The sequence below is a fragment of the Hemicordylus capensis genome, chromosome 2 (assembly GCF_027244095.1).
Source record: "Hemicordylus capensis ecotype Gifberg chromosome 2, rHemCap1.1.pri, whole genome shotgun sequence".
In the NCBI taxonomy this organism is placed as follows: domain Eukaryota; kingdom Metazoa; phylum Chordata; class Lepidosauria; order Squamata; family Cordylidae; genus Hemicordylus; species Hemicordylus capensis.
Window position 1 is genome coordinate 30,573,807 of NC_069658.1, and position 22,542 is coordinate 30,596,348.

General features: G+C 42.9%; 1 protein-coding gene across 1 annotated transcript in view; it reads left to right on the forward strand.

Moving 5' to 3' along the window:
• The window catches only part of NNT (nicotinamide nucleotide transhydrogenase), an 85,798-nt gene that overhangs the window by 55,481 nt on the left and 7,775 nt on the right, over positions 1-22,542 (forward strand). Inside the window, exons 17-19 of the mRNA XM_053298420.1 lie at positions 756-935; positions 2,819-2,978; positions 4,029-4,110. Of these exons, the coding sequence (XP_053154395.1) occupies positions 756-935; positions 2,819-2,978; positions 4,029-4,110 (422 nt within the window). The remainder of the gene's footprint in view (positions 1-755; positions 936-2,818; positions 2,979-4,028; positions 4,111-22,542) is intronic.

The window sequence follows — 22,542 nt, forward strand, 5'->3', positions numbered from 1 at the left end:
GTTCAATCCTTGGCATCTCCAGATAGGGCAGGGAAAGAATCCTGTCTGAAATTCAGGAGAGCCGCTGCCAGTCAGTGTAGACAGAACAGTCATTGCTTGCCAACCGCGGGTTTCTCAGTCGCGTATCCGCAACTTGGAAATTGTGGCAGGTCTCGCCAACTGCGACCCAAGTATCTGCAGTTTGGCAAGATTTTTTGGTAACTTGGTGGGTTTTTTTTTGTGATTTCCAGGGGGTTGGAGTGATTTCCCCCCCTATTTTTAACTGTATTTTGTGACTGCAATTCCCCTAACTCCCTGTTTCCCTGTGGTTTTAATGCCTTGCCAACCGTGAAGTTCTCCCAGAACTGAACCCTCACAGTTGGCAAGGGATGTACACTGATAAGAGTTGCACAACTTCAGCCATCCTGCAGGTGTTGGGCTACAACTCCCATAATTCCTGAATATTGGCCTTTGTGACTGGGAATTATTGAAATTGTAAACAGCTGGAGGACTGAAGTTGTTCAGCCCTACATTAGAAGGACCAGGGGACTGGTTTCAGTATAAGGCATTTATATGCTCCGATAGTGGTTCAGTTATCTCACTGCAGAATTTTTAAGCACTTAAATAAAACAAAAAGTAGAAGCAGGTGGGGAGAGAGGGTGAACACCCATGAATTTTCTCTGGGCTTCAGAAGTCATTTAGAAATGTCTTGAGTAAAACCAATATGCCTGCCTGAAGCTTGCACTTTCAGTGTCTGTTCTATTTCCATTCCTCAGGGTGTCACTTTAACAGCAGCCATAGGAGGGGCTGACATGCCAGTTGTTATAACAGTCCTGAACAGCTATTCTGGCTGGGCACTCTGTGCTGAAGGGTTCCTGCTCAACAACAATTTGCTAACAATCGTGGGCGCGCTGATTGGCTCCTCTGGTGCCATCCTGTCTTATATCATGTGTGTGGTAAGGAAAACATAGAAACCTGCCCTCTGCCTCCAGAGTGTTCAGAGGGACTAACAATTCTCCATGTATGGAAGGCATGTGTTTTTGCTTAGATCACTTTTCTAATGTCTGCTTTTTTTTAAAAAAAAAGGTTTCTTCTCTTGTTAACTTACTTTAAAGCATTTGTACCTCGCCCTTTAGGACAAGCCCTCCCAGGGAAGATAACATCAATAAAAGGCATAAAATCACAGTGTAAAACAATAAAAACAGAACAGCAGCAACCAATCTCAAGTTACCAGCTGCAATAATAATAATAATAATAATAATAATAATAATAATAATATTGATGAATAAAAATCCTTATTTGTTAGCTGCCCCATAACAAATTGGTTTTTTTTTAAAAAACAAAAGTTTAAAAGCTTTGCAGAACAGTAGGGTTTTCATTCCTCATTTAAAAGCAGAATGAGTCTTATGCAGCAGTTCTCAAACTTGGGCCCCAGATTATGTTGTACTACAACTCCCATCATCCCCAGCCTCAATGACCAAAAGCATGATCTAGGGACCCAAGTTTGATAACCCTGGGCTTAAAGGATGGTCTTAGTCTTGCCTTGCCAGACTGTCCTCCATGGATCTCCCTCCCCCCCCATTATTTTTAAATTATAAATTGTAAACTTTTGAATGGAGCTGCTGCATTTGTGAAAGTTGTGAGTGGATCTGGGGACTCCAGTAAAAAAGCAGGATGCAAACAGCACCTCCTGATGTCTGGCCACTTGAATCGCTTTTAAATGAGAAAAGCATTCTAATTGTGTAAAGGTTGTTTTAGAAGAATTTGACTTAAGACAACCAAGGGGGAGATGAAAAATGGAGAATCCAAAAGTGATCCTCTAAATATCTGTAGAATATTTCTGTTCAGCATTTTCTTTTTAAAGTCAAAGAGGAAAGTGCAAAGGCAGCGATATCAATAGGTATAAGTTCTTTGCTGAGGGTTTACCTTAGCAAAGGGACGTGCCCACTGATTTTGGGTGAAATTTTAGGATCTCTGGTAGGTTTGGGGGTCAGTTCTCCATGCACAACTTTTCATTTACAGACAGTGCACATTTGTTGATTTTAGCCTACCTTTCTGACCTTGGGGTCAAAAAGGCAGGCTAAATATAATAAATAAATTCTGTTTCCTCTTTCCCCCCCTCCTCGTTCTTCTGCTGCCTCCCCACTCCTCGTTGCATTGAACCAAATGGTTAATGTTGGTATAACAAGGACAAATGTCGTTTTTCTTTATGCTTGGCTGTCACGTTTGGTTACATGTTGAATATGGAGTCTTATAATTTTGTTTTAATGGTTAAGACCATGCACTCTTCATAGAAACACTAAATAAATTCTGTTTAGTTTGGGAATACACCTGCTAAACAGATTTTTTTTTAAGTAATAGTTTTTGGATGGCCACTGGGTGGCAGCAAACTTGCATGAATGAATTGCTACAATAATTCACTGGAATTCATTGACAAAATCAAATCCTACTGGATTACCTGTGTAATGAAGCTACTTACTTTGCCCTCTATTATCCCCCTCTGTTTGTTTTATTTTAATATAAGTGCCAGTAAATCATAATTGGCATGATTTTGTTTCCTCCTCCTTTTTATTTTTCATCTTCATAGTTTGTTCTGTCATTTTCTTCCTTCTCATATTTTCCAGGGATCCAGTCTTATCTTGTTTTGCCTTTAGGTAGAATCATGTTTAGTATTGCATCATTGTATCATCTTGAGGCTGGAACATTACAGTAAGTCAAAACTTGGAAGGAGAACACTTAAAAACATTGCTGGCATTTTCCTTTGTGGAACAACTTGAACAATTGAAGTCAAGTTTGTTTAAAACAACCACCTTGTTTTTGTTTTCCCCCCACCCATTAGGCCATGAATCGCTCTCTCGCCAATGTGATCCTTGGTGGATATGGCACGACTTCAACAGCGGGTGGAAAACCAATGGAAATTACTGGCACTCATACAGAAGTGAATGTGGACAATGCAGTGGAGATGATAAAGGAAGCCAATAACATAATAATCACTCCAGGTAAAAAGGATGTTGGCTACTACTCAGACTGTTTGTGTACTCTGGGCCTGAAGAACCAGATTCATTGAATAATCTGTGAAAATTAAGAATGTTTGCATGTTTGTGCTGTGGATATGTAGATCTGCTTCAAGGCTGTGGGAGACTAGGGGCCAAGTTGGTGTTCATCAGCCCAATTCATAACTGAAAAAATTGCAATAGCTTTTTATACCCTGCCTTCCTCTATGCAAACATAAGATGATCACACCCAAGGCCTATCTAGTCCAGCATCCTGTTTGGCACGGTGGCCCACCAGATGCTTCCGGAAAGCCCCCAAGCAGGAGCTGAAGGCATGCCTCCTCCTTTGCTGTTGCTCCCCTGAAACTGGTATTTAGAGAGATTTTGCCTCTAAATGGAGGCTGAAGGTGGTCTATAGCCACTAGACTAGTAGTCATTGATGGACCTGTTCTCCATGAATTTGTCCAAGCCCGTATTAAAGCCATCCAAGCTAGTGGCCCATCATCGCATCCCATGGCAGAGAATTCCATAGATTAATTATGTGCTGTGTGAAAAAGTCCTTCCTTTTGTCAGTCCTAAATTTCCCGACGTTCAGTTTGATGGGCTTGACTCCTGGTTCTAGTGTTGTGAGAGAGGGAGAAGACTAGGTAGGTCTAGTTGACGGACAGAGTGATGCATATTTAGATTGTGAGCCCTTCAGGGGACAGGGATCCATCTTATTTGTTAGTTGTTTCTCTGTGTAAACCGCCGTTTTTGGAAGGGCGGTATAGAAATTGAATGAATAAATAATAATAATATTTCACTAGAGCTGACTGCTGGCTGTCTCCTAAAATATGTGTCTTGCTTGTTTTTGTGTTCTGAAATATCCTGGTCCAACATAAACTGGTCCAGTTTAGTCTTGAAAATTTGCTGGTCAAGATTGGGCTTGTGGGAGGTAGCCAGCATGTTAAGACATGGTTGTGTTCACCCGTTGCCTCGAGTCCTTTAAGCTGGGGAATATGAGAGGCATTGCTCAAGCACATCTCTCACAGGCAATTTTTCTTTCCCTCCTTTCAGGTTATGGTCTTTGTGCAGCAAAAGCTCAGTACCCGATTGCTGACTTAGTGAAAATGCTGAGTGAACAAGGCAAGAAAGTCCGGTAAGTGGCCGGGTCGGATGGGAGGAGAAAGGCGTATAAGGGAACAGCAGTGTTCTGTTTGTTTGTTCATCATATTTTTATACCTCCTGATGCGTACATCTTGAGGCAGTGTACAAAATTTTAAAAAATTAAAAATCAACACAGATTAAAATACACGAGACACAATAAAAACTATAGTATAAAACAGTTATTAAAACAAATTATTAAAAATAATTCTAATTAAAAGCTTGTAAGAACAGGAGAGTCTTGAAGGTCTTCCTGAAAACAAACAGAGGAGGAGATGCTCTTATTTCAGCAGGGAGCATATTCCAAAGCCCTGAGGCAGCTGCAGAAAAGCCCTGTCCTGGGTCACCGCCAAATGAACTGGTGGCAACCGTCACCAGTTTTTGTGGTTACCAGTCTCTTTGACCTGGTGTGTTGGGAGGAGGTGATTTTTGTATACATACAAACAGTAAAATGAGATTAAATTAGGGGGAAAGATAGGCTGACAAATTGCACAGTGTGGAGTGTAAATACATACATGTTCTGTTAAAAGTTAGATACATTTTAATGGAACATGCATGCAGTTGCACAAGAATGCTCTTGTGCCAAATGCAAAAATTGTGCAAACACAGTTGTCTGAGGGATAGTCATTGAAAACACTGGCCGCCCATTGAGTTCTTGTGCAATGTCATGCACGTTCCTTTAAAAGGTAGGTGCATTATGATGGCCATTTGTTAGGGTTTTTTTTTTTTAAAGTTGGTAGCATTACTTTTATATATTTCCTCCTTAGGGGAGTATGCCAAACCTATTATGTTTGAGTGTTTAAAAGGTCAGTATTCTCTTCTACTAGACTGGAAGGTGCTTTTTCCCATCTTCTCGGAATCCTCCCCTTCTCCAGCATCCTGTGCCATTGTCAAAGGCTCCTCTACTCTGGGGAATGGCTTTTGAGGGGCTTGGGGGGTGGCAGGAGAAATGGCTTGTGCTTTTGTGTGAGTGCTGCTGTGGATGCTACCTAAAGTGTTTGCTTTTCCTTTTTACAACAACCAATATTTATATACCACTTTCCAACAAAAGTTTCCAAAGCAGTTTACATAGAGAAATAATAAATAAATAAATAAGATATACTTGTGTGTTATAGTGTTCTGTGTCAGCCACTTTATAAAAATAAGAGGATCTGTCTTATACTGAGCCATATCAATGGTCAAATTCCATATTGTCTGTCCTTCTGACTCTCTCAGGTAGAGGTTCCACAGGTCTAATGTTGAAATTTGAACCTGGGACTTTCTATACAAACTATGCGCTCTTTTACTGAGCTATCTTCTCTTTACTTCTTGGGTGGAAATAAGACTTGAGCCCAGATCGAGATAATTGGTCAACTTCTGGTTTGCTGCCACCTAATGTGTATTGTGTTAGTGGGGTCCCAACCATCTGTTTGAGCAGGAGAGGAAGGAGGACTGATGGGGAGAGGGAGAAAATGCAAATTGGAGGAGGTTAGGTCGAGGCAGGTACAATAAGCAAAAAATAATATTGAGATAATATCAAAGTGCATTGTGGCTTGTAAGATGGATTCTGGAATGGGAGATCTTGTGGATGCTCTCCTAAATCCCATTCCATCTCAATCCGCTCAGACATGTTGAAAATGGGGATGGGCAATCATGACCTGTGGGTTGTATCCAGCTGAACAAGACCTTTCCCTTGGACCGCCTAGTTACACTCTGCTGCCATTTTGGGCAATTTTGTCTGAGTAACCAAGACATTGAAAAGTGGCTTTGCTGTCCTTTAAATAGCCTCCATAATTGGACTGTATTGTAAGAATATGGTAGTTACGACTCTAGTAATTACTTGCATAGTTTCGTGATAATGACCAAGCTTCAGTATTGTCCTTTTGTAATGCTGCTTGCTTTTTGTCCTTGTCCCTTTCTTCATGGCCTTCAGTGCTAGGACTGCAGCTCTGTGCTCAGTTGCAACAGGGACAGGGGCATCGAGGTTGCTGTACTGTTTGAGGTCATCGTTGCAGCCTGTTCTTGTTCAGTGGCTGCTTCAAATGCCAGAAGTACACATACTGTCCCTTCAACTTTTTGAAACTTTGGGACTACTGTTAGATCTTTCAGCAATTAAACAAATTGGATTTTACTGTTACAGGATTGTGACAGGCAATTCAGTGTTAATGCAAACTGTGTAAGAGGCACCTTCTAGTGGCTCTCTTATATTATTATTAGTGGCTCTCTTATATTTAGCAGAGGAAGAGCAACTTAGCTCATTATAGTGTCTCCAATGGATGTTGCTGGTGTGGTGTCTGTCTGTGTGAGGGGGGCGGGCTGTGAATCCTTTGGAGACACGGAACCAGCTGCTTTTTTCCTTTTGCTTTGCAAACTTTTGAGAACTCTTGGTTGGAAAGCAGAATATAAATATTTTAATAGGAATAATTCCAGCAATCAAGTCTGGAGCATGTTATGTTTTTGTTAAATCAGGATGGAACCCACCAACCCTTAGCTAAAGGAAGTGATAGCTGTCCCTGCCCCCTCTTTTGGTTCATACATAGGAAGTTGCCTTATATCTAACCTGACCAGTTGGTCCAATCTAGCTCAGTATTTTCTACATTGACTACCAATGGCCTCCAGGGTTTCAGACAGATATTTCCCATCCCTACCTGGAGATCTGAGGGATTGAACCTGGGACCTTCTGCATGCAGAGCACATGGTCTTCCTCTGAGCTACAGTCCTGCCTGTGTGGGCTTTAAAAAAAAAAAAAAACAACCACCACCTGATGACACAACACATTAGAAGGCCTGGCTTTGTGTGTCAGCTTTGTATGGGAACCATGTGAATGGAGCTTTTTGATGTAACTGCATTAGCTCTTAAGGTCTGTCTTGGCAAGAGTTCACCTCAATGGTTACCTAGAAGGCTTTAATAAAAGAAATCTGTATTTACTGTTTGTGGTAAGTTAGGCCTTTCATCACTTTATGGCGCGCCCATGGTGTTCATTGAGTGCAGCTGCTCACCCTCTGCTTCCTGTAGGCCTATGAAGCCTCAGGACACTAACATACTCTTGGCAGCCAGATGTGAGGACACATTTGCACATGTGGCAGATGAATGCCAGCACAGACATACGATTATCATCAATTTATTATACCAGTGCCATGCCAAGAAAAGTTGTGTCTGTCGTACTGTTGTTCTGACGGCATGCCTGATGTCTGCGATTCCGAGACACTGTTGTTCGGGTGAACCTTGCCTTTAGCCATAACATGCTCCAAAAAGGGTCAGAGATTGTGTAACCTGTCATGTTAATACTTCTGCTGGAGATCCTTGAATCAGAATTACAGGATGGATTTCAGCAAAAGTAGACCTGCCTAAGGATACGTTTATTAACATCGCCATTTGACATACGGTTCTCCTTAGCTGCAGCAGGTTGTATCTTTAATGCATTAATACGATCAGGCAAGAAAATATGCCTGCTACAAAGACTTCCTGCTTGGTTTTCCTCTGTATGTTTCTGTGGATGAGTAGAATTAAAGTGAACTTCTTGAAGATGGGTGTGGTGCATTCTTTGAAGACGCACATTCAAGCCCTGTTTCATGGCTAAATTGCTCACAGAGGAATGCCAAGTTGGCTTTACTGGAAAGTACTGGGTTCAAGGTGAGGTTATAATAAAGCTCTGTCAGTGGCAGTTTGATGGCTATGCATCACTTGAAGTTGTAGCTAATGCAGGAGTCCTAAACCTTGGGGCCCTCAGATTTTGGACTGCCCATCATACTGAGCCACAACTGCCATGGTTACGCATGTCCTTGGTTGTCTCATGTCTGCATTACTACTATGCACTTTACATAAGGCTGCCCTTGAAGACTTTTCAGAAGCTTTGGTTGCTAGGGTCTTAGCAGGCACTAGATCTTACATTATGCCTTTGTTGTTTGACCTTCATTGCTTAGCAACCTGTTTCCAGGTGTGTCTCAAGGTCTGAGGGCAGGTCTATCAGTGGCTACTAGTGTGGTGGGCTATAGGCAAGATGCCTCTGAATACCAGGGGAGCAGCAGCAAGAGAGGGTGTGCCCTTACTTGTTGCCTGTGGGCTTCTCAGAGGCATCTGGTGGGCCACTGTTTGGGAAAAGGATGCTGGATTAGATAGGCTTCCGGCCTGATCCAGCAGGGCTGTTCTTATGATTGTCAACTCTTAAAGTTTGGAACCAAAGTATTTCAAAGACCAGTTTCCTGCATATGATTTTGTCTGCTTCGTCTTCTTGGAAGAGTTTCTTCTGCATTTCCTTGCCTTCAGAGGCCTGGTTGATAGATGCACCATCATCAGAGTCCTCTGATGGGGCAGTTGATATATGTAATAAATAAATGTATTTCTTGCTACATGATGCAAGATTGGTTTTTTTCTTGCCCATGTACTGGTAGAGTTTGAAAATGTTGCTGTTTCAGCAAGTATTCTTGAACTCCTTTATGTAAGGGTTTTTAACTGTTTTTGTTGTGTGGTTTTAATTTATCGTGATCTATTTTGTAACCTCTGTTGATGGGGAAAGTAGGGTAGACATTTTAAAATGAATAAATATTAGATCACCGAAGGCTTTTTGGTTCTCTTTAAGGCTGGATTCCAAAAAATAAATCTGTGTAAACCATCTGCACCCATTTTTAATGTCCGTCACATAATGTTATATGTCTTGTTTGAAACACACAGATGTTTCAGTAATACAGCCTACTAAGCACTGCTTAAATTTAGAATTCATCTAACAGTTTGAGAACATCTGAACCAATAATATCTCACACACATATTTTTCTTCCTGAGTGCTTAGCTGTAGGTTATAAATATGCCCCATTCAACAAAGGTGTTGGCTAATGACTGCAAACCTGGTAAGTCAAAGGTTTAGTGTCTTGCTGCTCCAGAGCACAACATAATTAACAACTGTTTGCATTGCTCCCACTATGGCCCAGCCCCTGTACCCTAAAACATCTCTTTCTATTTGGACAGTGTGATGCATTGCAGTAGTTGCTCTCTGGAGCCATCACAGACATCTGGAAAGAGCTGCAAATCATTTCCTGGCTTCCCTCCTTCCATGTCTACATCTTGTATGCAAGGAGTTGCAAAATCTGGCTGTGTTGGTTAGATCTAGGCAGAAAGAGAATTACTAGCATCCTACCTTTATATCCCGCTTTGCCTCTAGGAGTACATAGAGGTTCCCAGGTGGTCTCCCATCGAAACAGAACTGGACCTGCTTAGCTTCATTAAGATGGCTGCATAATGCATCTTCAGATCATGTCCTTGGTCCATACTGAGCTGCTCTCAAGTTCTCTGCTCTCCAATTCCTATGCATGATTTTATCCTACTTCCCTTACATGTATGGGTCAAAAAGCAATGCAGGTTTTCCCATCTCAGGGGATTTGGATAGTGATTCTGATGTAGAGGAATATTCTGTGGAGATGGGTTTTTGCTTTGGAACGAGATCCCACCCACCAGATCTGGCTTGAAGTCCAATATGTGGGAGAGCATGCTCTGGGCCAGCTGGAAGAGTCTGATCTGACACCAGACTCTTTGCTCTGAAGCCTGGGCTTTGGGCTCCTTGAATGAGGAACCATAATTAACCATTGGATTCTTTAAGTTCCTATCAATGAAGGGAGAGGGTGCCTCCAAGTGCTAGACTTGAAGCCATGATTCTGTCCTATTAAATTCTAATTATTGCACAGGTAATGGCAGGGCTTAGGCAATTGCTGGGGCTGCTTCTGTATTTAGGTGCTCAGTTGAGCTCAGATTTCTGTTGAAATAAGTTCAGTTGCTCCTCAGAGTTTGCACTGGGGCCTGACCTGTTTGACTCAGGACTAGGGTGAAAGGAAGTCACCATTTCCCAACAGTATATATTGTAGCTTCCTTATTTAGTTACATTGACATTACATTATTATTACATTAGTTACATTACATTTTCGCCCTATGTCCACAGGATCCTACCACTAGGCCATCTGCCCCCCTGGAACCCATCTTCCCTTTGGATGTGGAATTCATCACGCTGGAGGAGACCCCAAAGGACCAGGAAGACCCTGACCAACCTGATGAGGAGGGTGAATGGTCAGATGGTCAAGAACTGGGCGGTTCAGATAGACTTTTTCACACACAGACTTTTTCAATCACTGGACTTTGCTCCACTAATGAATAATACTATGCATACTTTGGGGCTCCAGCCTCCCACACCTACTGAGGCCCAGACACAAAGTAAAAGTTCACTAGTTTTTCCTAAACCAAAAACAAACAGTTTGGCACTTCCACTGCTACAAATGTTTGTGGAAACAGCCAGGAATGAATGGAAATTGCCCACCACGAATAGAAAGGCCTGTACTGTAATTAACAAATACTATGCTTTTTATCAAGAAGCGGGAGGATATTTAATGCACCTCTCACCAATGTGCCTGTTGTGGCTATGTTGTCAGGATCCATCCTCTATAGCAGGGATTCTCAACGTTGGGTACCCAGATGTTATTGGACTCCAACTCCCAGAATCCCCAAGCAAAGGCCACTGGGGCTGGGGATTATGGGAGTTGAAGTCCAATCGCATCTGGAGACCCAACGTTGAGAATCCCTGCTCTATAGGGATGGGGAATCAGCACTAAAGGACTCCACAGACAAACAACTAGAAGGAGCTATGAAACGTTCACACAAATCAACTGCCCTGGCCATGAGAGCTTTGACAGTTGCCTCTATGGTAGCCAGGGCCTCCCTCATTTGGCTAGATGATTTAATACAAGAGCCCACCTCTGACTAGACTAGAAAGAGGCAACAACTCATACAAATGCACAAGGCACAAGCGTTTATTGCAGACTCTACTCTAGATGCCTTCCTGGGCAGCGGCAACATCTGTGGTGGGCCAACGTAATCTTTGGTTCAGGTATTGGCAAGTTGATGATAGCTCAAAGTGCAATCTCACAGCAGTTCCATTTGATGGGGACAAATTATTTGGCAATGAAGCATTAAAAGACATTCTAGTTGAATCAAAAGATAAACGCAAAACAATGCCCTCTTCGGTTCGGAAACAAGAGCGCACCCAAGGGAAACAGCCATTTTGCTCCTTTCGCAACTCCTTTGGCGGCAGAGACCGAGGTTTTAGATCTCAGCATGTTTCCTGGAATAGATCCAGGCTGTCCAGACAAGGTTTTGGCAACAGGGCAGCATTTAACACCCAGGCAAAACAACCCAAACAGCAATCCTGATTTGGGGGTGTCACTCCTAGGTGGTCGCCTCTCCAGTCATGTGCACACCTGGAAGCTCAGCACCACCAATGCCTGGGTCCTCACCACGATCAACGAGGGTTACTCCATAGAGCAAGAATCCACCCCACCCCAACGTTTTCTCCCGATACCGATCTCCCGCCTTCCTTTGAAACACAAGGCTCTCATGGAAGCGATTCAACACCTGCTTTCCATAGGAGCCAAAGAGCAGATACCAGCAGATCAAAGGGGCAAGGGCAATCTACTCCATTATTTTCATAGTGCCGAAGAAGGATGGCTCCGTCCGGGCAGTGTCAGACTCGAAAGTCCTCAACTGACACGTAATGACAAGGAAGTTCTGCATGGAGTCCCTCAGGTGAATAGCAGAAGCCCTCCAACCTCACGATTTTCTCACATCAATAGACTTAGAAGAGGCCTACTTGCATGTCCAAATACATCAAGACAGCTGCCACCTACTATGCTTTTGCTATGCAGGAGCTTTTTACCAATATAAGGTGCTCCCTTTCAGCCTCTCCTCAGCACCTCGGATCTTTGCAAAAATATTATTCCCAATAATAGCACACCTCCGCCTCTTGGGCATCTGGATATATGGGTATTTAGATGATCTTTTAATAAGATCGCCCTCACTCCACATAGCCCACAAAGATTTGCAATCCAATCTCCAGGTGTTCAGGGAACATGGTTTCCTAGTAAATCAAGAAAAGAGTCAGCTTTCCCCATTTTATCAGCTTACACACCTGGGTGTTCTAATAGACACAGAACAGAACAAGCTTTTTCTTCCTTCAGAACGCAAGTGCACACTGGAGAAAGAAATAAGACAAGCTCTACTACAGAAGACCCTTCCGTTCCTCTCTCTATCCAGGCTCCTGGGTCTGATGGTGGCTAACTTGGAATCAGAGCCATGGGTGCATTTCCATCTGAGGACCTTGCAGTGGTTTCTCCTACCATTCCACCCGGAGATCTCCATCAAGTCCAACAAGGTCACCCTTCCACCTCAAGTACTTCTCTCCCTGTGCTGGTGGATGACTCCACCGCACCTCTAGGTGGGGAAGGAGTTTCTGGATCCTCCATGAATTATCATCACAGATGCCAGCAAATACGGCTGGGGGGCCCATTGTCTCCACGAGTCAGCTCAGGGTCGATGGTCCCTGGACGAACAGCATAGCATAAACTAGCTGGAGCTCAGGGTGATCCGATTAGCTCTCCAAGCATTCCAGCACATCATTCTCAATCAACCAGTTTTAATCCGGACAGACAACACTACACCGAAAGCGCATGTGAATCGCCAGGGAGGGACCAGATCCAGATCTCTGCAGGCGGAAGCAATACTTCTGTTCTTGTGGGCTGAGAAACATGTAGCGTCCCTGAAAGCTCACCATGTGCAGGGAGACTTGAACACAGTGGAGGACTGGCTCAGCAGGAAGGACATTCTACCAGGAGAATGGGAAATGAACCCTTCTGTCTTCCGCCTCATTGCAGCGCACTTCGGCCGACCGTCAGTGGACCTCCAGCCAATGCGATGATACACCGCTTCTTCACCAGGTTCCCCTGTCCACAGGCGGAAGCAGTGGATGCGGTGTCAGTGCCCTGGCCAGAAGTTCTGTTCACCTTCCATTCGACTCCTCTCCTCACTCGGGTCCTTCGAAGGATAAGACTCCTCAAAGCGCAAGATATCCTAGTGGCGCCATTCTGGCCACGAAGACCATGGTTCTTGGAGCTCACCAACCTCACCACAGCAGAACACCTGATGCTGCCAGTCAAAAATGATCTTCTCCACCAGGGCCTGGTGTGTCATCGAAATCCAGGATGGTTAAGACTAGCCGCCTGGAAACTGAGCGGCGCATCCTGAGTCAATATGGTTATTCCTCCAAGGTACTCAATACTATATTGGCTTCCAGACAACTTTCCACAAATAGAATCTACCAGTATACTTGGATGGCCTTCTTGATGTGGTCAGCAAAGCGCTCTATTCTTAGAGGTTCAGCCAACATGAAGCACCTGCTCCAGTTTCTCCAAGACAGGCTGGAACAGGGGCTGTCAGTGAACACGTTGAAAAGACAAGCTGCCTCGATGGTGGGACTCATCTCATGGGTGTCTAGGTGCTCCATGCGAAAATATCCCCACTTACAGCATTTCCTTAAGGGGGCAACTCTACTCTCCCCTCCCCACCAGTGGTGCATTGCTTCCCCACCTGGAACCTCCATATAGTCCTTAAGGCTCTTCAAGGGCCACCTTTCGAACCTCTCCAATCCATTCTGTTACGTCTCCTATCGCTAAACTTACTTTTGTAAACTGCCTTGGGGTTGTCTTTTAACGAAAGGCGGTGTGTGTGTATTTTATATATATATATATATATATATATATATATATATATATATATATATATATATATATAAAAATATAAAAATCTCATTTTTTCTAATAGCTGTCACCTCAATACATATTTGGAGAACTACACAGTGGCCAACAGATTGGAAGACGTCAGTTTACATACCCATACCAAAGAAAGGAGACTTAACAGATTGCTCAAACCATCGCACAATATCCTTAATTTCCCATGCTAGCAAAATAATGCTCAGGATCATCCAACATAGATTACAGTCCTACATGGAAAGGGAAATGCCCGATGTTCAAGCTGGTTTCAGAAAAGGCCGAGGAACAAGAGACATTATTGCTGATGCATGCTGGATAACTGAGAAAGCCAAAGAATACCAAAAAGAAGTCAATATGTGCTTTATTGACTACAGAAAAGCCTTTGATTATGTTGACCATGTCAAGTTGTGTAATATCCTTAGGAAAATGGGCATCCCAGAACACCTCATGGTTCTCATGAGAAACCTATACACAGGACAGGAAGCCACAGTCCAGACGGAACATAGTGAAACAGACTGGTTCCAGATCGGTGTCTACACCTACAAAGATTAGAATCTTTCAGACAATGGTTTTTCACTCTATGGATGTGAAAGCTGGACTTCAAAGAAGCAAGATAGAAAAAACATTGACGTATTTGAACTTTGGTGCTGGAGAAGACTTTTGAGGATACCATGGACAGCCAGAAAAACAAACAAATGGATTACAGAACAAATCAATCCAGAAATTTCACTTGAGGGACAAATGACAAATGACCAGGCTCAAACTATCATACTTCAGGCACGTTATGTGAAGATCCAGCTCCCTTAAGAAGTCCATAATGCTGGGGAGAGTTGAAGGAAAGAGAAGAAGAGAACGACCAGCAGCAAGGTGGATGGACATGATTATGACAGCAATGAATGCACCACTGAGAGACCTTAAAGGCCAAGTTGAAGACAAATCACCCTGGAGAGAATCTATCTATGGGGTCACTAAGAGTTGACACTGACTTGTCAGCACTTCAATCAATCAATCAATCAATCAATCAGCACGTAGAGTGTCAGATCTCCAGGCGCTATCTTTTCATAAAAACTTGTCCATTTTCCCTGAAGACTATTTGAGGCTAATTCCTGACCCCTTTCTCCACCCTAAGTTGTCATCCGCCTTTCATGTGTCACAGGACTTCATGTTGCCATCCTTCTGCCCAAAGCCAGTACATCTAACAGAGATGGCATGGCATAAATTGGATGTCTGGAGATGCCTGAAGACATATATAAAGCGCACCAAACATATTCGGTCGACAGAGTCGCTGTTTGTTTCATTTTTGCTCTGGTCCATGGGCCAAGCGGTGTCACCCTCTACCATAGCTAGATGGTTAAAAGCCTGTATAGCCCTAGCATACGAAACTCAGAAACTTAGAGCACCCACCAGGATATTCACTCACTCCATGAGGTCAGCGGCTGCTTCAGCCGCCTTCGCTACTAACGTTCCAGTTCAAGATATTTGTAGAGCGGCCACCTGGAAAAAACCCTCTACATTCACCAGGCGTTATAAATTGGACTCTTTTGCCCCACACAGGCAGCCTTTGGGAGGTGGGTTCTCCAACAGGTGCTTTCTTCAGAGTAGGAGGGGGTGTGGCCCATGTTGGGCTATAGTATGTCCCCACTCAGGAGATGTCCTTGGAGGCAGCAGCAGAGAATGGAGCATTGGTTCGCTTACTGTGAAGGCTGTTTCTTGCTGCTGCATCCAAGGACATCTCGACCCACCCTTTGGCACCCACGCCTGCTCCTCGAGTTCACCTGATTTTCTGTTTGTACCTTTTCACACCGCATACTAGTGTTTATTGATGGCCTTTTTCCAAGTCATGGTCCCACTAGGATTGACATGTCCAGGCCCCGGATGGCTTTTGGAGCCACTTGGTTGTGGTTTTTGACCATTTTTTCTTTCTTTCCTACTTGCGCCTTGTTGTTGGAAGTTATTAATGGCGGTTTTTGTTCAAGGAATTCTTGGCCTCTTGGCCTAAAAGAACTGGGTTGGGTCCATGCTCATCTGGCTCTTAAAGGGCATCAATTCTTAATTAGCATAGTCCTGCCTTTGAGCCACTCAGGAGATGTCCTTGGATTCAGCAGCAAGAAGAAGCCTTCATGGTAAGTGAAACAATGCTCCGTTTTCTTTCCTTTTACTGTCAGTAGTGGAGAAGCCCCACTTGTGTGTGTGAGTGTGGCCAGTGTCTTTATTGCATAAATCTGGAAAGGATATAATTTTCACTGTACTAGTGCAATAGAAACGCCTACATCTAACCCGTCACAGAGTTTGTTTGCTACAATTTAATAGTCCGTGTGCAATTAGCAATTGTGTTTCTGCCAAAGTTACAAGTGATCCTACTAAGTTACATCTGCTTGATGCCTATCTCTGCTTGCTTAACAACATTGCTGAGCATTTCTGAGAGTTATAAATTTGCTGTATAACATGCTAGCCATCCTGCCTCTGATTATTCCAGTGCGTGCAGTCTCTTCCCCCGCCCCCCGCCATGCTCTTGCTTGGCAGCTTTCCTAGAAACACACTTTTTCTATATTGTCCGGAATATGATCTGAATAAGAATATATGAACATACTGAAGAGTGCTGAGCTTGTTTGGAATACGTGAAAATCAAAGCCGGAGAGGACACATGGTAAAGATAGGAAACTGTTAAGGGAAATAAGAGGTTCAAGGTTTTGTAATCTGTAGCTGTTCATTATGTCAAGACGTGAGGAGCTAAGGCAGAGTTCAAAATGGTCCAGCAGCAGCAGATTCCCTGTGTGTTCATATAGTGTTGTCGGCACACAAGATATCAGAATACTGCAGGGTTAATGAAGAAACTTTAACAGGCACTCCCTGATTTACAAGTACCCTTAATTACAAACAAAACTCCATAACATTAATGAAGTCCCCAACCTACAAATGCCAACCCACACATCCAAACAAGTTGTTTTTCTTGGGAACTAAATATGTTCTGAGTTATGAACATCTGATTTACAAACATTACCAGTTCATCTGGTGGCTACTCAGAGACAGGCCTTCTCTATTGCCGCCCCGAGACTTTGGAATGTGCTCCCTGCTGAAATAAGCCTCTTCATCTCTGACAGCTTTTTAAGAGACACACTTATTCACCCAAGCTTTTTAAATAGACTTGTGGTTTTAAACTGTTTTAATTTGTTTCAATTTGTTTTATGTATGTTGTAAACTACCCAGAGACATGAGTTTGGGGCAGTGTATAAATATAATAAATAAATGAACTTATGGAGCACAACCTGTTTGTAAGTTGTGGACTTCTGGTATTAATAACAATATATTAGGGATGTGCAGAACCAGTGCGAGCCGGACCGCCGTGAACCAGGCCGGTTCGAGCGGTTCAATCGTGAACCACTTCAAACTGGTTCAAGCTGGTTAGTCGAACTGACGGGCCCAGCCAATCAGTTGATATGTAGGTTAAACTGAACTTATCTGAGGAAGGCTTCTGTATCAAGTCATCAGCCTGTATCTAGCAGCAGACTGACTCGCTGCCTAGCAACAACCCATAAACCCTTCCTAGCACTGTAACTACTACTATTTAGGCTGAGGCCCTGTCTTAAGGATAATGTCGTCTTTAACACTTCCCACAATGCAGAACAGTTCAGATATAAGAAAATACCAGACGCACACACAAGCATGGGAATGCACCACAATGGAAGCTTCTTCACTAGGGGGCCTTCAGGGCAGAAGAGAGACCGACTCCATTAATTTAAAGGGAAATGTACCCTTATATAATTTTTCAGAGCCAAAATAAAAACAAAGTAACAAACCCAGATTCATTCTGCATCTATGACAGGAGGCAGTTTGGGTCAGGAGTTCAGCCTCTGGCAGGTTCTGATTGTGGGACTACCGCTCTTCAAACACATCAGGCATGTGCTAAAAATAAATAAATCTGAGTTTAAATCAGGTTCCTACTTCAGAATGTGCTGTAGGTTTCAGACCCAGCACTAGTTACATATGGATGGCCTGAACAGATGCATAGATTTTCTCTTTTGAGTTTAAGAATGTGTATCATGCCTTCCTTCTTAAATAAAAATCCAAAGTGGCAATTTAAAAATCATGGTCAAAGCATTGGGCATAAAACAGATCACAACACAATTACACAGCAGACAAAAGTGGAAGAATGTACAGAAGCAGCAACAAAAGCTATAGTGAAAAGCTTTCAAGAAAGCCAGGTCTTCACTACACTATGAGCAACGATGCAGCAGGAGAGCAGCCTAACAGAACCTCCCAACTAACTGCACGGGTGCAGTGGGGAAGTGGTCATTTTTTACTACCTCCCCTTCCTCAGGAAGCTTACACCCAAAAATATGTCCCTGAGAGCTGTGCAGCCCTCGGACATATTATTGGGTGGCATAGAGGGCTGCCTGAGGAATGGGAGGGTATCAAAAATGGAAAGTTCATTAGGCTGCTCGCTTGCTTCACTGGTGCATCTTTGCTCTGTATGCCAATCAGTGTGTCTCATACCTATTTCCAAGCTTCAGTTGGACATGGAGCAGGATTACTGTTGATCTGAACATATGAAAAGTATGTGTGGAAGGAGATGCTCCTTAAAGTAACCTGGTCCCAGGTTCCGATTGGTGAGCAACTCAGTTAAGACTAAAAGAGCCCCAGTTCTCTGAAGCAACCAGTAGGTTTGTGTTTGTACATGTTCCCAAGTTGTCTGGGCTAGTTACAGGGATGGTGTGTTTAAAAGAATACTCTTGGGCTGAAATCCTATGCACACCTACCTGGGACTAGGTGTAGGACTAGCACAGTGGAACTTCTTTCTGAGCAAACTTGCATAGAATTGTGTTGTACATTGGCTTTTGTCTCCTGCCCTGTTATAAGCAGTAATACAATTAAAGATGAAGGCTTCTTGGCAACTTCTCTTTTGAGTGAGAGCCAGCAGTGGAAACCAATTTGCATATGTGTGTATTATGTTTTTAAAACCTTGGACTTGTTTGGTGGGGGGGAGGAAGAGAGGGGAGTAGGATGTCATGTCCAAATCTGCATTGTAATAAAAACTGCTTAAATGTAATTTATATTGGAAACAAAGGACAACTTTGTTCCTTGCCCGGTTTCTAACACAGGCTTCAACGCAAGAGGTCTGTCTTCTGAAAAGACTGTTGCACTTCAGCAGGGTTTCTGGAAAGAGCAGGACTGTTTCACATGGCTTGAATTACTGAGTGGCTGGCTGGTTGAAACTTTAAGCTTCTTAATATTTTGTCCTATTTGTTTTGCTGTTCTGTATCTGATTCTACATCTGGCCTTTGCTGGAAGGATTGCAGATATTTCCCCTCTGAATATTCTTGGGGCTGTGTGCAGTCTGAACATGTGCTTTGTAAGCAGCAAAAAAAAAAAAAAAAAAAAAAAAAGGGCTTATGTTCTCCCTCCTACCAAGTTTCTAGCCCCTGTGGTTCAAAAAAGATAACTGGAAGCTGATGGCTGCTTCTGTGTGTTAAGTCACAGAAATACTTACACAACGCTCTTGGTAAACAGGAGTTTTAACAGGAGAATCTCGAATTTCTCAGAGAGAACGTTCCATAAAAGTTTATTTCTTAAAAATAAAATAAAATTCACCAGAGATCCAGTCTATAGACCTCCCTTGTCATGTCTAGTTTTGACATCAAGACACACAAGTGAATTGGTGATGAACTACTTTATTTACTTATTTATCTTACCACTTAAATTAGCCAAATGCCTTACTTTTTACACTGGAATATGCTTGCTGAATGGTTAATTTTAAAAAACTCTTTTAGGGGAAAATGTGAATATAATCATTTTTAAAGTGTTTTCAACAGATTTTTAACACTGTCAGATCAATAACTCCAAAATGGCATATAGTGGTTAGAGTACTGGACTAGGACCGGGGAGACCCGAGTTCAAATCCCCATTCAGCCATGAGACTTGCTGAGTGACTCTGGGCCAGTCACTTCTCTCTCAGCCTAACCTACTTCACAGGGTTGTTGTGAGGAGAAACTCAAGTATGTAGTACGCCGCTCTGGGCTCCTTAGAGGAAGAGCGATATATAAATGTAAACATAAATAAATAAATAAAATAAAAAAGAGCAGGACATAAATGTAATAATAATAATAATAATAATAATAATAATAATAAAAGTTCTTCCTAGGATTCAAATTAACCATATATGGCCATTATTCAATAAAACGTATAATGTTTGAAGTTGAAAACATATACTTTTTATTAATGTAAATAATTTGAAATGTGTGTTATATACATTTAATTACTTAAACTTTCCTATAGGTGTAATAGATGCAAAGTGATTTTGCCCGGTCAACGACAGGCTTCACCTACTAGTTTAGATATAAAATATTTACATCACGCTACTCCAGCATGATACTGCTTGGGGTGGCTTGCAAATACAATAAAACAATACCTTAATAAAATGCAGTTAAAAACTAGACCCAGTTAAAATCAGATTGACAGATTGAAAACTCACTGGAACAGACAAAAGATGGGGGTGGAGTGGGGGGACCCACCCTAAAAAGCCTCTTTAAAAATGGGTTTTCAATTGTTCCTTGAGAATCCAGAGGGAAAGGATATGGTGAAGCTCATCTGGGAGGGCATTCCAAAGCCTGTGGGAACTGCCTTTACTTCCTAAATCCTAATATGGTAAGAAACCCTGTGAAACCGCAATAATGCTATACGGGGGATTAGGATTGTGTACGAATGGCTCGTGCAGCCGCAGGCAGGACAGGGCAGGGGTCGGTTCCTTTAAAAATCAGGTAAGCAGGCCCTTACCTGCTCCTCCATCACCTCACTGTTTTTCCAGGTGCGGCACTCACTGTTCAAAAGTCTGCTTGTGGCTGTAGCACTGCTCCTAGCAGCCTGCCTGTGGCTCTGAGACTGTTATGCCCCACCAATAGCATGTGTTATTGGGCAAGTTATAGCTGCACAAGGACTATGCTATCCCTATCATTCCAACACTCTTAAAATCTTTTTCTTTTCTTTTTTTAAATTTCAAGTTCTTTGAGCATCCAGATCTTGGAAGCAGATTTACACAGTTAATTACATGTACTAAGCCTAGATGATGATTCTCTTTAAAAATAATGTTTTGATCAAACTTATTCTGCTGGCGGTAACCACTTAAGGAAAGTGTCTTGGTCATAGTGGAAAGCTCGGTGAATATGTGCTGAACAGTGGAAAAAATGCAAATTAAGGGTTGGGAATTATTAGGAAAGGAATTTAAGAAATAAAATAAGCATAATTTAAAATACAGGGCACCTGCCTATAGGAGGAAGAAAATCAACTTGGTGGGAGATGGCAATGGTAAACCCCTCCTGTGTTCTGCCAAAGACAACTACAGGCCTCCATGGTCGCCAGGAGTTGACACCGACTCGACGGCACACTTTTCTTTAAATGGCATATACAGTGATACAACTGTTGTATAAGATGGGAGTGGCATCTTATTACCATTTCTTTCCCATTCCATGGCTATTGCATGTTTCTTAAATACTGGCCAGAGTGTTCCAGGAATAGAAGACAAAGCTTGTGAAAAACAAGCTTGTAATGCCCAAGTGGAGTTAATTAAGCGAATGTGTTAGTCTTTCTCTGCCCCCTCCTGCCACAGGTATAATCTCTTCAGTAATTTCATGGCAACAATTACCCCCATTAGCTTGATAAATTCAGCAGTTCACTCCTTGTGCATTTGAGATTTGATCCAGAAACAAACAAATCCTCACTTTTGGAGCCAAATTGTGTTCTAAAGAAAATCTGTGTGTCACATTGAATTCTTGTGGAGAGAAGGTTTTTTTCCTTACAAGAGCCTTTTACCCTTGAGGTGTTTTGTGGAAGGCTTTTCAAGTTCAACTAAATTTAAGTTCAAGCAGAGGGGAAAATGGCTCTTCAAAGGGACTAGAAGGTGGTGACAGCTATAGCTGCTGCTAGGTGTATAAGGACTTTAGGGACTGGCTTTATGATATAGTCCACTGTTCTTCATTGCAAGGCCTGGGAGCCAGTGGTGGCTCCCATCAACCCCAAATGGAGCTCTCTTAATTGTTTGCTAGGTCTGTGCAAGCTTCAGCTGAAGCTCAGTACTCCACACATTCCCTTTAGCAGTGTGCAGAGGTAACGGTTCCCACTGTGCGGTGCTGACATTTGCCCCGTGCCAGTGGGACTCATTTAAGGGAAACTGAGCCCTTTCATGCCTCAGTGCCACCTTGGCAGGCGTGCACGGAGCACTGGGAAATGAAGTCTTTCCCAGAGCTTTCTCCATAGAGCTCTATGGGGAAAGCACTGGAAGGACTACAGTTTCTAGTGCTCCATGCACACCTTTCAAGATGGCGCTGAAGTTTGACAGGGCTCTGAAAGCGCCATAGACCGCTTAGGCTCTGAAAGCGCCATCGGTTCTGAAAGCACCCCCACCCCAGCACTGGGAGAAGTGCAACACTGTGTGGAGGTCAGCACGGTGGGAAATGAAGGCTTCTCATATCGAAGGCTTTTTGCCCAAGTTGCCCCTACTTGAAAAATAGCCAAGATCATTGATACAGCCTGATTCCCCCCCCCCCTTTTTAAGTAAAAATTTCATCTTGCCTCATATTCAACAGTTTTAAATCTGACAAATGTGGTTCCCTTGAGTTGTAAATTGAGTGACTGATCTTGTAACATATGAAAATATGACCACATTAAAATAATGGTTATACCATGAAAGGCCTAGCATTTAAAATTGAAATCCAATTAATCCTTTGGGATTAATTCAGACTAGAACTGTCTCACACAACTTCACAACTTGGCCATGGCCTAATGCCATCAGCTCTCCTCAGCATCATAGAAGGTGAGGGTGTTGTACACAGCTACAGTGCCCCCGAGAGAGCATTGACCATACGTGTCCTCACCATGAT